At 46.2% G+C, this 20000-nt stretch overlaps 5 protein-coding genes across 5 annotated transcripts in view; all 5 read left to right on the forward strand.

Annotated features, from left to right (window-relative positions):
- The window catches only part of f7l (coagulation factor VII, like), a 5519-nt gene extending 5129 nt beyond the window's left edge, over positions 1-390 (forward strand). Inside the window, exon 8 of the mRNA XM_061032934.1 lies at positions 1-390. This exon is cut by the window's left edge and continues 258 nt beyond it. Within this exon, the coding sequence (XP_060888917.1) occupies positions 1-302 (302 nt within the window). The 3' untranslated portion in view covers positions 303-390.
- Positions 391-1037: 647 nt separating this feature from the next.
- Positions 1038-5335, forward strand: f7 (coagulation factor VII). Its single transcript, XM_061032420.1, has 8 exons — positions 1038-1150; positions 2208-2371; positions 2444-2468; positions 2722-2835; positions 3203-3349; positions 3857-3975; positions 4263-4383; positions 4607-5335. Exons 1-8 carry the CDS (start codon positions 1090-1092, stop codon positions 5197-5199), a joined length of 1344 nt encoding a protein of 447 aa, XP_060888403.1. The 5' UTR covers positions 1038-1089; the 3' UTR covers positions 5200-5335.
- A 598-nt stretch (positions 5336-5933) lies between these two features.
- f7i (coagulation factor VIIi) lies at positions 5934-9534 on the forward strand. Its single transcript, XM_061032250.1, has 8 exons — positions 5934-6091; positions 6200-6363; positions 6982-7006; positions 7547-7660; positions 7837-7974; positions 8055-8152; positions 8324-8444; positions 8545-9534. Exons 1-8 carry the CDS (start codon positions 6031-6033, stop codon positions 9180-9182), a joined length of 1359 nt encoding a protein of 452 aa, XP_060888233.1. The 5' UTR covers positions 5934-6030; the 3' UTR covers positions 9183-9534.
- Positions 9535-10814: 1280 nt separating this feature from the next.
- Positions 10815-15831, forward strand: f10 (coagulation factor X). The gene is made up of 9 exons (XM_061032249.1): positions 10815-10971; positions 11385-11545; positions 12055-12079; positions 12700-12813; positions 13300-13431; positions 13648-13931; positions 14211-14328; positions 14433-14620; positions 14948-15831. The coding sequence occupies exons 1-9, from the start codon at positions 10908-10910 to the stop codon at positions 15368-15370; spliced, it is 1509 nt and encodes a 502-aa protein (XP_060888232.1). The 5' UTR covers positions 10815-10907; the 3' UTR covers positions 15371-15831.
- A 1040-nt stretch (positions 15832-16871) lies between these two features.
- Positions 16872-20000, forward strand: part of prozb (protein Z, vitamin K-dependent plasma glycoprotein b) — a 3179-nt gene continuing 50 nt past the window's right edge. Inside the window, exons 1-8 of the mRNA XM_061032238.1 lie at positions 16872-17020; positions 17795-17955; positions 18047-18071; positions 18203-18355; positions 18566-18697; positions 18781-18860; positions 18967-19111; positions 19195-20000. The exon at positions 19195-20000 is cut by the window's right edge and continues 50 nt beyond it. Coding sequence (XP_060888221.1) covers positions 16927-17020; positions 17795-17955; positions 18047-18071; positions 18203-18355; positions 18566-18697; positions 18781-18860; positions 18967-19111; positions 19195-19967 — 1563 coding nt within the window. The 5' untranslated portion in view covers positions 16872-16926 and the 3' untranslated portion in view covers positions 19968-20000. The remainder of the gene's footprint in view (positions 17021-17794; positions 17956-18046; positions 18072-18202; positions 18356-18565; positions 18698-18780; positions 18861-18966; positions 19112-19194) is intronic.

Consider the following 20000-nt stretch of genomic DNA (forward strand, 5'->3'; position numbering starts at 1 on the left):
CCAGCGTCCTGCAGCGGCTCTCGCTGCCAAGGGTCCCGCTGCAGGAGTGCCGCCGCCACACGGGGTTCAACATCACCCGGAACATGCTCTGCGCTGGGTACCAGACGGGGGGGCGGGACGCCTGCGAGGGCGACAGCGGCGGTCCGCTGGTGACCCGCTATAAGAAGACGTGGTTCCTCACGGGCGTGGTCAGCTGGGGGAAGGGCTGCGCCAACCAGAACATGTACGGGATCTACGCCAGGGTCAGCAACTTCCTGGACTGGATCGATGACATCATGTCCACCGGCTCAGGTTCATCCTGAGGAGAAACGTCGGGTTCAAAGTTCAATCAGTGAAACTCTGTAAGAGGTCGATGCTTTATTATTAAACAAATAAAATGAAATAAATAAACACGGCTTCTTCTTTTGACTCTCAGTGGAGCTAACAGGCTAACAGTGTTTGTGCTAAGCTAGGCTAAAGTCTAACATTGTGTCTGAGTCACTGTAAGAACTCTGAGGACAATGATGTTTAAAGGAGCAGTATGTAACTCTGACCCCCTAGTGTTTAAAATGAGTACTGCAGTCTAAATTCTAAACATCATAGAGAGCTGTCTTCCCCCCCCCCTCTAGAGTCCATGCTCACACAGGTCACCATGTGGTGGACACTGGTTAGGGTTAGGTGATCTTATCTAAGTGTATATTTTGACATTATGTTTGTATTTATATCAGTGTTTCCTCTAGGTTTACAGCTCTAGGGGGGTGGGGACAAGCTGACACGCCGACACAAACACTTGAAGGAATCTTGGTGTTCATGTGTTACCATTATGTGTTCATGTGTTACCATCATATTGGGGGGGCGGGCCGCCCCCCCAATATGAGGGGAAACACTGTATATCAAATGTGTTTTAAATTATTGTCACCATCTTGTCATCAGACGGGCAAAGCTGGGAAATGATCTCCCATAATGCACTGTTTCTCTGGGTAATCTTTGTTTGGGTCACATTGCGCAGACAGTTTGTCTATCAGGGTCATGTGATCAGCTGATGGGGGGGACTTTGCACCTTTGGGTCCACAGAGAAGCTCAGCACCAAACGTTCTGCCTGAATCCACCATGTGGCTGAAAGTCTTCTTCACCTTCGTCTTAAACGTGTCGAGCTGCTGCGCGGCGTCAGGTGAGGAATTATATTTGTACATTTCAGAGTGTGCAGGAAATTATCTGCAATGTTTTGATAATTAAAACATAATGATCCAACATGATTAGGACTTTCTGTTGCCATGGTATCAAAGCGGTTTGAGTATCATTTGATTTATTTTTATTTATTTTATTTATTTGAATTCTGCTTCTTAAACTCTGAGATGTTTTGCTGATTATGAGTTCACACAGAGAACAGATGAGACGTCTCTCTTAACTTCTGAACATGTTGACCTCATGATGGCGCCAAATAGAAAAGCCAGAGCATCAGAAAGTCTTGAGGATCACGCTCCGGCACAGTTGAGGTCCTGATCGAGGTCCTGATCGGGGTTCTGATTGAGGTCCTGATCGTGATCCCGATCGAGGTCCTGATTGAGGTCCTGATCGAGGTCCTGATTGAGGTCCTGATTGAGGTTCCAATTGAGAGCCAGATCGAGGTCCTGATTGAGGTCCTGATTGGGGTCCTGATTGGGGTCCTGATTGAGGTTCTGATTTAGGTTCCAATTGAGATCCAGATCGAGGTCCTGATTGAGGTCCTGATTGGGGTTCTGATTGAGGTTCTGATTGGGGTCCTGATTGAGGTTCCAATTGAGATCCTGATTGAGGTCCTGATTGGGATTCTGATAGAGATCCTGATCAAAGTCCTGATTGAAGTTCTGATTGAGGTTCTAATTGGGGTCCTGATTGAGGTTCTGATTTAGGTTCCAATTGAGATCCTGATCGAGGTCCTGATTGAGGTTCTGATTTAGGTTCCAATTGAGATCCAGATCGAGGTCCTGATTGGGGTTCTGATTGAGGTCCTGATTGGGGTCCTGATTAAGGTTCCAATTGAGATCCTGATTGAGGTCCTGATTGGGGTTCTGATAGAGATCCTGATCAAAGTCCTGATTGAAGTTCTGATCGAGGATTTGATTGAGATCCTGATCGAGGTCCTGATTGAGGTTCTGATTGAGGTGTCTCTCAGAGAGTTTCAGAGTTCAACACGATAAATAAATTTTAATTTTGAAACACTCTCCTCCCCCGTCTGTGTCCTGAAGTCTTTCTTGATCCGGATCGAGCCCATGGCGTGCTGGTGCGGACTCGCAGGTTTAACTCGGGCTGGTTAGAGGAGCTGCAGATGGGAGACCTGAAGAGGGAGTGTCTGGAGGAGAAGTGCTCGTACGAGGAGGCGCGGGAGGTGTTCGAACACGACGAGATCACGGTCAGACGAGTTTCTTTAAATCAAATGTTTTTATGAAAGAATGAAAAATAAAACCTGCTTCTGTTTCCTCAGAATGAGTTCTGGAAAACGTATAACGGTAAGCAAACAAACATCTCCTTCATACATTCAGACTTTTTTAAAGTCAAAATGAATAATCTGTGACAGGTGCTGCAGTAAAAACAGGTAGTGTTGTGTTAATGTGAGGCCCTAACAGTAAGTTAAACATGCCCAGTACTCACAGTATGTTTGAAAGCTCAACATCTCACAGAACGCTTTGAGCTGATTTATGACCTAATAATCTGTTCGCCCTTCCTGTGTGATTTAATGACCTCTGAATTCTGGTCATGTAGTCCCAGACAGGTGTCAGTCCAGTCCGTGTCTTAACAGTGGCAGCTGCAACAACCATGGCTCGTCCTACACCTGCAACTGTCTGCCTCAGTTCAGCGGACTCAACTGTGAGCTCGGTGAGAAAAACATATTCCTAAAACTTCATGGAAGCTAGTCTTTGTAGGTCCCAGCATTAAACTGTACCATTATTATTATATAAATATTCAAAGAACACTTCTGATGATGGATGCTGAAGATACGTCGGAGTTTGAGCTTTGGAGTCCCTCAAGGCTCTTACCTCGGTCCTATTTATATTTGTAAATCAGAGTACCATAACATACATCACAACAACAACAGAAACTTTGATCGGCCTTGTAATTCATTGTTTATGGTCACGTATTGATCTTTATGCTGACGACTGCACGTTGTACTGATAACAGCCGGATGTCTCTGTTCTGATAATCAGCCCTGAGGGTTCTAAAACCTGCAAGATGTTCTTTTCAGATGACCTGAGCCCCTCCAGCACCTGCCTGCTGGAGAACGGAGGCTGTGAGCATTTCTGTGACGAAGACCACGAAGGACAGAGGCTGAGCTGCTCGTGTGCAGATGGCTACTTCCTGGATGGTGATGGGCAGAGCTGCGTAGCCAAAGGTGGGAAAATATATTTTTATGCACTGATTCATACAATGCACCCAAAACCTGGACCTTCACCCGAAAAAGCTAAAATCTGTCATAAAACTGATTAAATATTAAATATCAGCACTGACAAAACACTTTTTGAAATAAGTGGTACGAGTTTTTGACGTATAAATTGTTATTTTTCATTGCATCATTTTATTGGACTAAGCATTATTCCATCTCATTTAAACTGTGACTTGTCTTTCAGCTCCTAAAGACGTCACACTCAAAAACGTATGATTTTGGAATATAGACTTGTATGTCATCAGCGTAGCAACAAAGCAGCAATTTATAGTTATATTTTACTCATTTTTTGTGCTACTGTACTAGTGGCCCCAGTGTTGATCCCTGTGGGACACCCAATGACTTTAAAAATAAAAGGGAAACAGATTGAAAATGCATACAACTTAACTGGCTGTTTTATATTTTAAAGTTCTCTTAAAAATAATAAAGATTTCTCTTTTCCTTGTGTATCTTTAGAGCCGTTAGCGTGTGGCATGGTCCCCGTCCTGCAAAGACAAAACGAATCAAAGCAGCTCGACTCCAGAGCTCGAATCGTGGGAGGAACAGAGTGCCCCAAAGGTGAATGCCCCTGGCAGGTACGATAACCTTCAAGAGACAGTTCACCTTTTCAACCAGGAGGTTGCATTTCGTTTCTGTTCAGATTAGGAATTCAGAAAATTGCTTTATGTGACTCTGAACTCTGAAATTCTGCCAGAACTTGACTAGACTGAAGGAAACTTCAATGTTAAAAAAACATGTAACGTGTTTCACTTTGATGGGGGTGTTACTAAATGCACAACATTTTATGTCAAGTCAGCACACGCCATGTTTTCTATATGGAAGTAACCATAATCATGTAAATGTTTCAATTTGTCTTTGAAAGGTTTTGTTGGTCTATAAAGGCAAAGGTTTCTGTGGAGGAGTGATTTTTAATCCGACCTGGATCCTCACAGCCTCTCACTGCCTGGAGGACACTGAGGTTCAGTTCCTGCACGTGGTCGCAGGTACGAGTCCCTACATTCACACAGCTTTATAACTCTAAGGTCTAAGACAGAGGTTACCTTCTGGACTAAAACCACGGCTGAATTCAGAGATTTTATTTGGGGATAAACATTTCAGGATCCTCTGAATTAAAAATGAATATCATCATCCACAAACAGATTCACTTCCTGAAAATAAACCTTCATTTTAAAATGTTGTTTTCTTTCCCTGCCCTTCGTCTGTCAGGCGAGCACAACACCGAGGTGAATGAGGGCACTGAGCAGGTCATCCTGGTGTCTGAGATCATCATGCATGAAAACTACGTGAAAATCACCGCCAACAACGACATCGGCCTTCTCCGTCTGGCGTCGCCTATCATCTACACAACATACGCCGTCCCGGTCTGCATGCCAACGCGACCTCTGGCCGAGCGTGAACTCTGGGCCATCCGCCTGCACACGGTGAGCGGCTGGGGGAGGAGGGGTGAGAACGGACCCACCTCCACCGTCCTGCGGCAGCTGAAGGTGCCGAGGATCAGCACTCAGCAGTGCGTGGAGGACAGCGGCGTGGTGCTCACTGAGAACATGTTCTGTGCCGGGTACATCGAGGGACGCCAGGACTCGTGTAAAGGCGACAGCGGCGGACCGCTGGTGACCATGTACAAGAAGACCGTGTTCCTGCTGGGCATCGTCAGCTGGGGGAAGGGCTGCGCTCGACCAGGAAACTACGGCATCTACACCCGAGTGTCCAACTACCTCGAGTGGATCCACAACCGCACAGTAACGAGGAGTCTGCAGACAAACACGAGCGAGGCGTCGCTACACAACCTGACCACCTGACGATAACGCCACACCAACGACACAACGCTACAGTGGTCTGTGATCTCACAAAAACATGAAACTCTGTAGAAACATGTAGGATGTAAACTGGGACTGCAGGTAGTCAAAGTTCTTCAATAATCATCAAACTGAAGTATCAAGTGATCGACAAGATCCGCAGCGACTTAGCAACAACGTGGCGACCTTCATTTGATTCTGTGGAGGCGTAAAGTCGATCTTGAGACTTTGCATTAACTCAACATGTGTTGATTAAATCATGTTGACTTTGTTCACTGTCCTTTGCTTCTGTGGTATTTTGTAGCTAACAGAAGAAACTGTTCTGAACTCATGAATAAACTATGTTTTAGTGGATGATTCTATTTTGTTGAGATGTTCTCTTACACAAACTCAGTTCAGGTCACACATACACACACTGATGGTTTGCTTTTAATCTCTGTTTTATTTGTCGATCAACAGCTGATCAGATTACGTTTTGAATGGATTAAAGCCACAAAAACACAAAAGATCAGCGAAACAAATCAAAGAAAAAAACAGACGAATGTGTTTCTACAGCGTTCAATCTGTTTCAGTCGGAGTGTGTGCTTTGTTTTTTATTTACTTATTACACAATCGCTTAAATCCTGTGTGTGTGTGTGTGTGTGTGTGTGTGTGTGTGTGTGTGTATCTTTAAATCAATAGATTTGTGAAACTGCAGCACAGTGAAGATGTGTTTACTGACCTGGTTCAAACCTGACTCCGAGGGTCAGAGGTTAAGTGGGCGTGGCCTTACAGTGTCCCTCTTCTCCTAAAGTCACCCAGTTGTCCTGGTTTAGTTGAGACATTGAACACATCATGTGTCTGAGGAGCTGCTGCAGTGTCTGGATCCTGCTGACAGGCATCGCTGCTGCTGCAGGTAGAAACGTTAGCATGTTAGCATCACATGACTGTGAAATATAAGGATGGTTTTTTAATTAATTCTTAATGTTTTATGCACACACACGTGGTTCATTATTTGTCTCAGTGTTTGTGGAGAAGCACGAGGCCAACGTGGTGCTGCAAAGATGGCGGCGTGCGAACAGCGGCTTCCTGGAGGAGCTGCAAAGAGGAAACCTGGAGAGAGAGTGCGTCGAAGAGGTGTGCGACTACGAGGAGGCGCGGGAAGTTTTCGAGGATGATGACAAGACGGTCAGAGATTTTCTATTTGATCTTTTGTTCCCTATCAACAAAGTTCATGTCATTCTTAGATTTCTGGATTTCTGATGCTCCAAACGATCAATGATGTTAAAAAGAAAAAGTTTGAATATTAGCATCTTAGCATCTTAGCATCCCCTCCCCACAGAGCAGTGAGAGAGTTGTGTTGTTTTAAATCCTGGTCCTCGTTTATTAAATGATTAGCTACATTATATTAAATAAAAAGGGGCGTGTCCAGACTTTTTGACTGGGGTGGCCCAACTGGGGCTCTGACTTACGCGGGGGGGGGGGGGGGGGGGGACTGAAGTGTGATGAGTGCACAAACTAAACGTTAAAGAGCTTCAAACTCCTGCACACTCTAACTTCTAATGTTTTGGATCTGTCTTGTGAAATGGCAGTCCGGGCTTTTTGGGGTGGCCAATCACATTTCTAGGGCCGCCCCTGGTCACCCCTCTGGACCCGCCCCTGCTGACTTAGCAGACTTACTTGACTTTTGTTTGTTTGTTTGCTCTCAGAGAGTCTGAGGGAACATGTTGTTGTATGTTCTTACAGTTTTAATAAAACACATCGAGAAGAAAACGATGAACGTTTATACGTTTGTTCTCTTTGCAGAAAAAATTCTGGCTGATGTACGAACGTGAGTATGACTTTCTGAAAACGTAACTTATTGTTTGGGACTGAAGAGAGACAGGAAGTGTTGGAGGACGGGGGGGGGGGGGGGGGGGGGCCTTCAGCAAAGGGGTGGAGTTCGGAATCGAACCCACTGCTGCTTGGACAAGGACTGCAGCCTCTGTACATGAAGAAGCCTTACTTTATTTCAAAATAAAAGCACACAGCAAGTAAAGTGTTCTCAGCTTCAGACAGGACAAACCTTCAAAATAAAAGCCCAACAAGTTTTATTTTAAAATGATAAATAATGGAGTTTGAAACATGCGATTTAAAAATGCAATTAATCACGATTAAAGATTGAAATGTTGCTGGGGGCGCCGGTAGCCTCGTGGTTAGTGCGCACGCGTCCCATGTACAGAGGCTTGAACCTCAAAGCGGGTTAACGCATGTCATTCCCCGCTCGCTCGCTCGCTCTCTCTCTCTCGCTCTCGCTCTCGCTCTCCCAGAGTTGATTACACATACAGATATTTCTGATTATAAACACTCACCTGTTTGTTTGTCTTTAAAGGTCGTGACCCCTGCCTGGAGAACCCGTGTCTTAACCACGGCTCGTGTGTCTACATGGGGACAACCTACCAGTGTTTCTGTCCCGACGGGTTCGGAGGGCAGTACTGCGAGAAAGGTGAGAAAAACAAAGAATTAGTCATCGACCACGAAGCTGCTGGAGCACGAGATGATGTGAGCCAGATATATTTATGATGAGAGTTTTGACTTCCTGTTCTAAATGAACATTAAATCAAAGGTTCTAAACGGTTCTGGTCGTCTTTAAAGTGAAAGTCTGTCCCTCTCCTTCCTCAGCCGTGGAGGACTTACTGAAGTGTGTTTATCAGAACGGCGGCTGTGAGCATTTCTGCGATGGTTCAGGAGAACGCCACAAATGTTTCTGTGCAGGCGGATACCAGCTGGGAGGAGACGGACGCCAGTGTGTCGCTCAGGGTACGGACGTCGACTAACGACCACGGACGAGCACGCTGTGAATGTGACGACGTGTTTGTTTTGTGTTTGCTGTGTTGTAGACGAGTTTCCATGTGGTCGTGTGGTGAACCAGGGGGTGCAGGATCTGACCCGGCAGGTGGGGACGGACCACTGTCCCAGAGGGGAGTGTCCCTGGCAGGTAAAGACTCAGCAGAGCGCCCCCTACAGGCCTGATGGTTCATTACATCCATAAACAAACAACAAGCTAATGATTTAAAGTGTGACCTGAAGGGGGCGCTGAAGTAAAGCTCATTGGAATGTGGGGGGGGGACATTTAACCCTTTAATTCATTTATCGACGTGTCGCTCAGGTTCTGCTTCAGTTAAACGGAAACAGTCACTGTGGAGGAGTTCTGATCAATCCTGATTGGGTCATAACCGCTGCCCACTGTATCCATGGCAACAACCCCCAAAACCTCACTGTGGTGGCAGGTAACCCACTGATGAACAAACTCTTCAAGTTTCCAAACTTAAACTTAGTGTTTCCTGGTTCTTAGATTAAAAATGTCATTGAACTGTTTTCCGTTGTCAGGGGAACACAACTTGGACGTAGAGGAGGGCACAGAACAGAGTATACCTGTTTCCATGGCGATCGCCCATGAAGGTTACGTCCACGCGACGGCCGACAGCGACGTCGCTTTACTGCGCCTGAGTCGACCCGCCACCTTGAACCGCCATGTTGTCCCTGTCTGCCTGCCGACTAAAACCCTGGCGCAGCGCGAGCTCCAGCCGACCCGTTACCACAAAGTGTCGGGGTGGGGCCTGAGGATCACCGGGGGCAACGGGGAGAAAGATTCGGTCAACACCGCCGCGGTCTCCCCCATCCTCCGTAAATTTACCGTCCCCATGATCCCGACCTCCCAGTGCTCCCCAGGCTCCGCCCAGTTCAACTTCAGCAGCAACTTGCTGTGCGCGGGGTACATGGAGATTGACCACCTGAGTTGCCGTGGAGACGACGGAAGCCCGTTGGTCACGCCCTACGGCTCCACCCACTTCCTGACAGGTGTGGTGGCCTGGGGGCAGGGCTGTTCCCCAAAGGGGATTTATGGGGTTTACACCAACATGGCCAACTATGTGGACTGGGTGGAGGGCATCATGAAAGACCCGCCCACTGCATCGACAGCCAATGAGAAGGCAGCTTTAGACCTGCTGGAACAGAAACACATTTAAACATTCACAGAAACATCCTGAGTGTTTTAATAAAGCTGTCAGCTTTACTTTGTTCTGTTCTCTCAGATTTCCCCTCGATGTTAAAATCCTGAAGGCTTCAGGTTTAGGATTCATGTCTGTGTACAGTTCTTATCTGAGGATGAATAAACGATGGACTTTAAAAACACTGGATCCTTCATGGTCATTGAAAAGATACAAACATAAACATCTGGTCACACTTTACTATCAACAATGTTCTTTAGTATCAACCACAGACTGTAAGGTATCAACGGTCATATTTAGTTTATACGACTAAGAGATCGTCGTTTCCAACGCTAAAAGAAAGAAATAAAGTCGTTCTAATGAACAAAGTTGGTCTTCATGATTCCCTCCGGAGTGATTTCTGTCTTTTTGTTCTCTTTAATAGATAAACACACAAAAACCTGATGTATGACAATCCCAAATCTCTCATCTCTTTTTAAAACACCACATGTTTTTCTTTGCAGATGATCTCATCTTTTACACCTTCAACGTACAGTACCTAAAGTCCACCACTAGGGGGCTCTCAATCAAGAATATATAAAATATGTTTAGACCATTCTTAATGAATTCAGATATTTAAGTGTTCTACATATTTTACTTTTCAATCAGAACGTCTCACACTTTCTACTGATAAATATCTATAATCAAAAACAGAAGTCAAACAAAGTTTTCAGGTTGTTTTCAGGAAACACAGCGTCAGAACCAGAAGTCCAGGTGAGTCAGTGGAAGCTGGAGAGACCAGAAACCAAAGCAGTGAACTTTATTACAGTTTGAAAGAGCTGCTCGTCTTCTCCGAATCAGCAGAGTTAATGCCCCCTCAGCTGATTGGCTGCAGAGCAGGAAGCGGTGTTGGACATGTTTTAGAGTAAAACGGTAGGTGACCCTTAAAACCTCAGTGTTTGAAAATCTGATTTCCTGTAAGCCCCTCCCCCTTCTCTCTGTCCGCCTCTCCACAGCTGGAGGTGGAGTATTAGCAACAAACGGTAGATTCCAAAGTGAAGCAGAGTATTATGGAGTTCCAATGTCTCAGCAGTGTTGAAGAAAAGACTTGACATCAGATGGCTTACATTGATGAAAGTTTAAACATCAGATGAATACTCGAGGAGACATGATTCAACATCAGTTTACTCGTGTCTTGCTCAATCACATCTGCAGAAGTCTTTGAAAGGCATCGCATATATCCTAAAAGTCATTATCATTATCAGAGTCACATTGACCCACCTAGACTAAACTGTGATGTCTATAACACTGAAGCAGACAACAAGTCTACCAAACATCCTTACTGATATCAGGAAGAACAGCTGACACTCTGTAAGCTGTACTTGGTGTTTTAATAACAGCTGAACTCTGTCAGGTCTGACTGACATTAGAGAACAGTGAATAAACACAATGACATCTGTACATTAGAATCTAAAGAACTACAGAGATTCCACCACAACAAGTATTAGCAACAGACGGTAGATTCTAAAGTGAACCAGAGTATTATGTAGTTCCAGTGTCTCAGCAGGAAGTGTCTCAATAAGCCCCGCCCACTCTGGTAGTCTGCAGTCTGAACATGTGCCCCCCCCCCCGCTCTGTTCATACAGGTCGTTGCCCTCTCCCTCACCCCTCCTCTCTCTCTCTCTCTCTCCACATTCAGACTCCATTACTTCCACTCAGATCACTGAGGGTTTCTCCAGCCGAGCTCACCATCCATCCGGGGTCATGTTGTGGTTTCAGCGCGTCTCTCTCGGCCTCCTGGCGCTCCACCTGGCCGCCGTGCACGCAGGTACGTCCTCCCGAGCTGTCAGGGATGAAGAAGAGGAGGGTTAGCGAGGAGGAATATGAAGTTAGAACAGGGTGGAAAAGAAGCACCAACATGTTGAGTGTGTGTTGGGGGTGGTGATGGGGGGGGGTTTGTGTGTTGACTGGCGGCTGACAGGTGACACATGACCTTGTCGTGTTGTGTGTGATGTCATCAGGATTGACAGTGTGTGAGTGTGTAGGTGCTATACAAGCTCAAGTCCATTAGGAGTCATCCTCTGTCTGAACCACTTTTCATTTTAATACAGAAACAAAATGTTGTTCATTCTTATAAACTTCATACTGGTGTTCAAATATTCTCCAAAATCATCTCCAAACATCGTCTGGGATTTCATAAAACTTAAGAACAGTTGTTGATCATCTCTGTGTTCTCACCAGTCTTCTTGGACGGTAAGGCAGCCAATCAGGTGTTAACCAGGCGGAGACGGGCCAACAGCTTCCTCGAGGAGATCAAAAAAGGCAACATGGAGAGGGAGTGTATTGAGGAGCGCTGCAGCTGGGAGGAGGCGCGAGAGATCTTTGAGGACAACAAGAAAACTGTAAAACTTCCTGCAAGAACAAAAATGAAACACTTCTGTCAAACACATCATCACAAGCTAACATGCTAACTGTTAGCTGTTTAACCCAGAGTATCACACACAAAGAGTGCGTCCTAGTTAGCCTCACTTCAGCTAGCCTAGCAGAACGACTAGAAGCATGCTGGCATCCAAGCTCCATCAAATGTCATACATATCCTAAATCCTGAAAGTTAACTTATTCCCATTGAGATGTTATAATCAGAGCAGAAATACTTAATACATTAATCACACCTTCTTTTGGAGCAGGTAGCTTTGGAGTGATTTCTCAGTGCATTTCACTGAACGGATCATTTTATAGAAGACCGGATCCAAGTCATAAACACTTCCAGCTCCAGGTTCCAGTTAAGGAACATAAGACGAACAACACACCTCCATGAAAGCTGATCACATCTATCTTCTTCTCTGAGACAATTTAAAATCTGAAATTGTTTCAAACTATTCATCTTTTTTCCTTTTTCTCCTTTTTGCAGGATGAATTCTGGGCCAAGTACGTAGGTAAGGATGTGTTTCTGTGTTGTTACTACGCAGATGACTAACAGACATCTCTTAGAACAGTGAAATGTAATCAAAAATGAGCTGTGCTAAAGGGTACGTTTGGTATCTCATTCTGACACAACATCAGGGAATAAACATCCAAGAAGACCAAGAACTTCCAAACTCCATGTGATCTGCAGAGTCCCTCTGCACCTTTAAGAAAAAGCTAAAGACCCAGCTCTTTCATGAATACCTACTAACTTAATGATGATGGTCTCCATATTATTGATGATGATGATGGTAATGACGATGGTTTTTGTTTGATAACGACGACTTATAAGATGGTTTCTATACTGATTAGAGCTCTCAAGAACTGCCCTCAATGTTGTGCTTTGCCTCTGGTCACTTCCTGTCAGCACCTGTGTGTCCAATCAGACTCAAAGCTGATCGTTTGCTCTTACTGACATTGTTCCCTTTTTTCTAGATCCTTGCTTGTGTTGTTCTTACTCCCTGATGTACGTCGCTTTGGATAAAAGCGTCTGCTCAGTGAATTGTAGAAACCAGCTATTGGAAAGTAACTGAACCCCAAACAAGTGTTGGTAAAGCTCGAAGTCGTCTGACTGAATGTTTCTGTCCTGCAGACGGCGATGCATGCTTGTCACAGCCCTGTGCGTACCAAGGAGTTTGCAAAGATGGAATCGGCACCTACACCTGCTTCTGCCAGTCCGGGTACCAGGGCCACGACTGTGAAATCGGTAAAGAAGGACAGCAAGGCTCAGTGTCCTGAGACCAAACCCTGCTACTGCTACCTGTGTCTGTTCTGTGTGCACATTTCAAACTTTCCTTTAAATGATAAAACCCAACGTTAAGGATAGGAACACAGGACGGTCCTGAGGGTTTAATCTGAAGGCACAGGTGATCTCAGTAAGGCGGAGCTTCAGGGAAACTTTAGTCTTTTGTTTCTACAGGATGAAATCTGAGGTCTTGCATTCAAACACGTAATCTTTTTCCATGAGTTGTAAAGGTTTGTGTGCTGCTCACAAGGAAATACTTCCACATTGGAGGAGTTCTTACAATTCAACATCCAGTCCACATGTGCCTTGATTCACCAAAACCACAAACGTCATAACCCTAAACGCTCGCCTTCCTGTCGTTTCTGAATGAGTGTAAAAGTCAAACATTTACCGGGTTTTGTCTCGTTGTTGTTGTTGTTGTTGACCGTGTTTCCTTTGACCTTGCAGTTATTCCTGAGCTCTGCGAGAACAAAAACGGAGGCTGTGAACATTTCTGCAACGTCATCAGTGGAAACATTCTGTGCTCGTGCACTGACGGATATTACCTGGCGTCAGACGACAAATCCTGCCACTCCAGCGGTGAGAGAGTCTTTACTGGACTCTTAATAGTCTGAATCTTCAGTTAATCTCTTAACCAATCAGAAACAAGGGGACACAGAGAACGTGCTCTGGCCTCTTCACTAACGCCCTCTCCGCCATTTTAATCCCAACAGTCGAAGACAACAGGAAACATGATTCTTTCAGGCTTTCTGATGCTCAATCTTTGACCTCCAAACTTTTCACAAACTCTTACAGAAACCTTCAAATGTGGCGCCATCCACACCTCACACATCCGGACCGTGTTCAGGTACCAGCGGAAGAACGTGACGGCAGAGAACGCTAACGGGGTGAATCTGACGGACCTCAACGCTAACTTCACCAACCTGACAAACGAGTCCTTATCAAGCTTTCTGAACGTCACCGTCACCCAGACTTTACCAAGTGAGCCAGTTTATGAAGAATATATCAACTCTCACATGGCCAGTATGACACGCATCGTCAACGGGGAGGACTGTCCGCCAGGAGAATGTCCGTGGCAGGTACAGAACACTTCCATCCTACCTTTTTGCAAACCTTCTGATGGGGTGCCAAGCGTACCGATCCAACCCTAAAGGGCGGAGTTAGACACACTTCAGTCTATTGATTGGTCAAAAGAATGGTCACTTCCTGCGTGACAGCGGTAACAAAGGACAAACACTAAATATGCAATGTTTAAATACCCTGAGTCAGAACATAGCTCCGCCCACTGGATGACCTCATAGGTGCAGAACTCTTCTGGACGTCCTCCATTGTTGACTGTGTTCTCCTCGTCCTCACAGGCTCTTCTCATGAATGAGGATCACCAAGGCTTTTGCGGAGGAACCATCCTGAATGAATACATCATCCTGACCGCCGCCCACTGCATGAACCAATCACGCTACATCTACATCAAACTCGGTAGGTTTGGTTTGTTCCACTTCCTGAACAAGAGAACCAAAGTTCATGGCTGTTATCACTTAAAGATCAAAGTAATGTCCGACTGAAACTCTCTGGTGTTTCAGGTGTGTTTGACGTGTTGGTGGACAGCGTTAACGAAGCCGACCACATGGTGGAAACCATCATCACCCACAACAGATACAGACCAGAAACCTACCACAACGACATCGCACTCATCAAACTGGCCACGCCCATTAAGTTCACCAGGTTCATCCTGCCGGCCTGCTTACCCGAGTCAGACTTTGCAGAAAAGGTGAATCCACCTACAATTAAATAGTTTGAAATCTTTGAATATTTTTATGTTCTCTGGCTTTAAATTAGACATGTCACCTCCGTGTTAGCTTAGCTTAGCATGTAAGCCTCTGTCCTAAAGCAAGACACTCCTTAAAATCTTGATTTTCACTTTATACTTAAACAAAATGGTAATTTCTTTCATCACCTTTTTTAACGACTTCCTGTTCTCCTGTTTCTAGTCTTTATGCTAAGCTAAGCTAGCTTCAGACATGATGGTTGTATTAATCTTCTCGTCTTACAACTGAAGGAGTAAAGGAAAAGCTAAGTTTCTCACCTCCCCCTGCAGGTCCTGATGAAGGAGCCGGACGGGGTGGTTAGTGGTTTCGGCCGGATTGGCGAGGGTCGGCAGCCGTCCCCCATCTTGCAGCGCCTCTCCGTCCCGTACGTGGAACGCCACATCTGCATGGAATCCACACAGCTGCGCATCTCTACTCGCATGTTCTGTGCCGGCTACGACCAAGAGGCCAAGGACGCCTGCCAAGGAGACAGCGGCGGCCCACATGTCACTCGCTACCGCAACACATACTTTGTCACCGGCATCGTGAGCTGGGGCGAAGGCTGCGCACGCAAAGGCAAATACGGAGTCTACACCCAGGTGTCGAAATATATTCGCTGGATCCACGACGGCATCGACAAGCTAGTGCCCAAAAAGGCAGACGGCAGCCGGCTGAAGAGGCACACAGGCCCCATCAAGAGGCTGACTCTGTAAACAAACATGGCCGCTCACTGAGCTCACGTCCTCTGAGCCTCTCATGAAATCACAGATTCAATGTTTGAAGCTTCTTCTAAATAAAATGGATAATTTGAAAACATTTGGACTAAAACGAGCTGTAATAACATCAATCATATTTGCTTTTAGGAGTACTTATAGATGTGGTTAGTGCTGAGGTTCCCCAGGGTTCTGTTCTCGGTCTTTTATATTTTCTGTTTGCTTAAAGCGATGTACGAACAAAATCTACAAAACAACAACATGAGCAACATAAAGCAGCTTTTTCCAGCATTTTGTTGTTCTTCTTACAAACTCTTGTGGATGAAGAGGAACTGAACTTAATTTACATTTAAAACTTGTGAATAAAATCTGTTTTCGTGTATTTCAATCAGTCAACGTCAGAATTTAACTTTTTATTAACGTAATTGAAAGCAAATAAAGAAATTCCACAATCCAGAGAAGTACATGATTTCTGCGTGTGATTAAAACCTGTAAATCACCTGAACTGTTTCTGAAGGAGTCTAACTTTCAGTCAACCTAACGACAGGCTGAGAGCTGGAGCTGAGGCGGGTTTTAAACCTCCTGACAAACCGTTACACCGCGCCCACCTGTCAATCAGGTCAGCTACACGCCTTATTGTGAATAACTCTTATCCTTCATCAAATCAAAACTGATGAGTCATCAAAACATTCACCCCCCGTACAGTGTGTGTCCATCGAGACATGAGCTAATCACACCTATTTGGTTTTTTGAACCAGGCTGTAAACATGTTAATCTCTGCTGTAAAAACAGGCTTTTTAGAATGGGTGTGTATGTGACTTCCTGTGCTTCTGCAGCCAGCCTCTAGTGGACACTCCAGGAACTGCAGGATTTTACACTTTAACATCATTTTTCAACACTGGAGGTTGCTGCTTGGTCATCAGATATTAGAAACTAATATGATGTATAAATATTAAGTTAAAGCTTCATTTGAATATATTTGACAGATAATAAACATTTAACAGGAACGCTGGATTCAAACCAGGAACATGTTTTCCTCACTTCATGGTGCTGGGTTTCTTTCACAGTAGTGGATCATTTGAAATGATTAATCTCAGAGATGTTTACCTGGAACAAACAGACGTGGTGAGTCCTGGTGTTTCAGAGGTCGCAGTGCGTGGGCTTTGAGGACGGGCCAGAGTCCGCTGCAGGAACACGGCGTGCACACACAACTGTTGTCTTTACTTTTAACTCTTCACGGTGCAGGAGGAAATCTGACCTTTAAAGTGTTTCAAATGTCTGTCATCACAGAGCAGCGCGTCCTTCCTAAACTTTGAGATTTCATGAAGTTGAAATATTAAAGATTAGTTTAGAAGCTGTTTGAACAAGAACACATGTTTTTAAGTTTACCATGAAATAAAAGCCTCTTTGTGTTTCTTCTATGAATCTGTTAGGACTCGTGGGTGTGTATTTATCTGTGTGTGTGTGTGTGTGTGTGTGTGTGTGTGTGTGTGTGTGTATGTGTGTGTGTGTGTGTGTGTGTGTGTGTGTGCACATGCCTGTGTGTAATCAGTGTCATGGCGGGCAGCATCATGTCGGCTCGTTGTCGAGCGTCTCTTCTGTCCCTCTGCCTCCTCGGTTGCTTCCTTCTGGTCCTCAGTCAAGGTCAAGGTGAGACGTTCAGGTTCAGTTTGTTTACTCTGTCGCTGAGTTTTTAAACGACGAGTCAGACGTGAAGCGGTTAAATGAGTGTAAATAAAAATAAAACGGACGTGTTATTATTACAGCTGAGTAAGAACCAATCATGACTTCTTGTCCTTTGATTCGTTTAAACGACAAAATGTCAAATCTTTAAAATCTCTAAATTAAATAAAAATGGACTGAACCTAAATTATAGATTTTAACATCACTTTAAATATTTCCAACAGTTAACACAGAAATCTGTAATATTACAGTCGTAACGGGACGTGTCTTGTTGTGGCGGCCACCATGAGACACGCCATGTTTACCGTTGCCGTGGAAACAGGATGATGCGTCATAGAGCGCTGCATCGTGAAGCGTGAGCTGCAGCTCCTGTCGCTGTTTGTGCTGCTGTGATAAAAACATCATGTAGACACTCGGATACATTAGTTTCACCCGGTCGTCATGACAACGGTCAACTCGAAGGTTGTTTCATCGGGGGTGGGGGGGTGGGTGGGGGTGTAGGAGAGAGAATCACTCCCATGATTTCCCGCCAGCCTCGACGTCATCCTTTGTTTTTGTATTGATTGAGCGCCCCCTGGTGGTGGAGTTTACGTACCGCTCCTTTAATTCCCTGATTATGGAAACAACTTCACGAGTAGGAAGTTATTTAAAAACATGGCATACTGAGAGCGATATCACGACAGCTCACGATCAATAATCAAACTTTTCTCTAATCACGACTTGGTGAACTCGTGTTGTCAGTGTTTCAGGCTCCGCCCACACACAACGTCTTCCTGCGGTCACGACGGGCCAATCAGTTCCTGGTGGAGGAGATCCTGCAGGGGAACCTGGAGCGCGAGTGCTACGAGGAGCTGTGCAGCTACGAGGAGGCGCGCGAGTACTTCGAGGACGACCAAAAAACGGTCAGATCGATTTGTTGTTTAAAAAACGATTCTCAACGTGTCACGTCTTCAAGTCGCTGTTTAAACTCTGCATCTGTTTGTCTCCCTTCAGATCTCCTTCTGGACCGTTTACTACGGTCAGTGTTCTTCTGTGTAGAGCAAAGATCACATGATCAGGATCAGGATCAATGTGCTCTGTGATCGTTTCATCATGTCTGCTTAACTGAACTTTGACCCCGTGACCTCATCGGTTTGTGTTTCTGATCAGATGGCGATCAGTGTCAGCCCAACCCCTGCCTCCACGGGGGGAACTGCACAGACAAAGTGGGCGGGTTCATCTGCTCTTGCTCCGCCCCCCACTACGGTCAGGCCTGTGAACTGGGAGACCAGCCCCCCACCGCGCCGCAGATCAACGCCGCAGGTTTGACCACACTGATCGGTTTGACCACACTGATCGGTTTGACTCCACCCCCTGGCCTATAAGAGTCTGTGTTGTGTTCCCCGCACATTTTTTAAATTGACCCTCAAGAATCTGTTTTTAAATTTCCCAAACGTGTGGCGGCGCCAGTCTGATTGCGTCTGTTACCATGGCAACGCCTTTATTAACAACCGCTTCTCTCTCGTGCTTCAGAACTGTCCGAGTGTCCGACTGAAGGTCCCGCAGCGTGTCACCAGCTGTGCATGGCGTCCTACCACTCCTTCAAGTGCTCCTGCCTGCCGGGATTTAAACTACAGACCGACGGGCGCACGTGCCTGCCTGAAGGTCCGCCCCCCCGACCCGCCAATCAAACATCAAACGCAGCACACCGAACAAAGCAGTAAATAATTCAATGTTTGTGTCCTCAGTTGAGTTTCCCTGCGGGCAACTTCCCGAAGACTTCAACACAACTGCATCAATCTGTCGCCATGGAAACTGTCCCTGGCAGGTGAGATCAGCTCAGCCAATCACAGAGCGCTTCAGCATGTTAGTGATGTTCGTCTCCTCGGCGCCCCCTTCAGATCAAACTGCTGTAACTGCACTTCTGTCTCTAGGTGTCCCTGTTGACCAGAAAGGGGGAGGAGCTTTGTGCTGGCGTGGTGCTGGGTCGACGGTCCGTCCTGACCGCCGCCACCTGCCTCCACCCGGAGTCCGAGCGAGTATCCGACCTCCGACCGTCAGACTTCTTCGTCCGAGCTGGTAATTTGACTTTGAAATTCCATATAATAAAAAAAAAGTTTTTAAAAAAGTCTGCGGGCTGACATCATGATCTCGTCTCCTAGGCAACAGGAAGCTGGTCGTCGCCGTCAGCGCTCTCTATGTCCACAACCGTTTTCGTACAACTCACCACGACAACGACCTCGCCCTCCTGGAGCTGTCCCGCCCTCTAACCTTTGGCCCCGCCCTCATCCACCTCTGTCTGCCCACTAAAGACTTCTGTGAGAACATCCTGATGCATTCTGGGAGGACGGGCATCGCCAAGAGACGGGGCGTCAGTCGGACAGAGGAGCTGGTCTACATGATGCTGGACGAGTGTCGCGGTCAGATGAACGTCTCGCATCTGCTCAGCAACAAAATGTTCTGCATGAAGGCGCTGAACGAGCCGCCAGCGAGACACGCCGCCGCCAAGAGGAGTCTGAAGGGAAATCTAACGGGGACGCGAGGGAAACCAGATCGACCTGTGAGGATCCAAAATGGCAGCCAGGAGGGGCTAGGTGGACGTCAAACCCAGAGGGGCGGAGGGACGCCAAACGAAGCAGAAACGTTAAACAACATCAGTCTGCAGCTTCAAAATGAGCCTTCAATGTCTGACGGCCGTAAACAGTCGGACATCAGCAGGCGGTGTGGCGGCCTGTTGCCGGGGACGCCGGTTGCTACGGTGGATCGAGGGACAGTGTTTGTGACCGGGCTGCTCATGTCATCGTCGGCCCGTTGTGACAGCGGCGGTCTAGTGTTCACAAAACTGTCCCGCTTCTTGAACTGGATCAGACCGAGGGTGGAGGCTGCCGAGGATTACATGACCCCCCAAGTCAGCCAATACCCTGAGACTGACTAACAGGCCGCCATCTTTAAACGCTCTGTTAACGTT

The sequence above is a fragment of the Labrus mixtus genome, chromosome 24 (genome assembly GCF_963584025.1).
Source record: "Labrus mixtus chromosome 24, fLabMix1.1, whole genome shotgun sequence".
NCBI classification, from domain to species: Eukaryota; Metazoa; Chordata; class Actinopteri; order Labriformes; family Labridae; genus Labrus; species Labrus mixtus.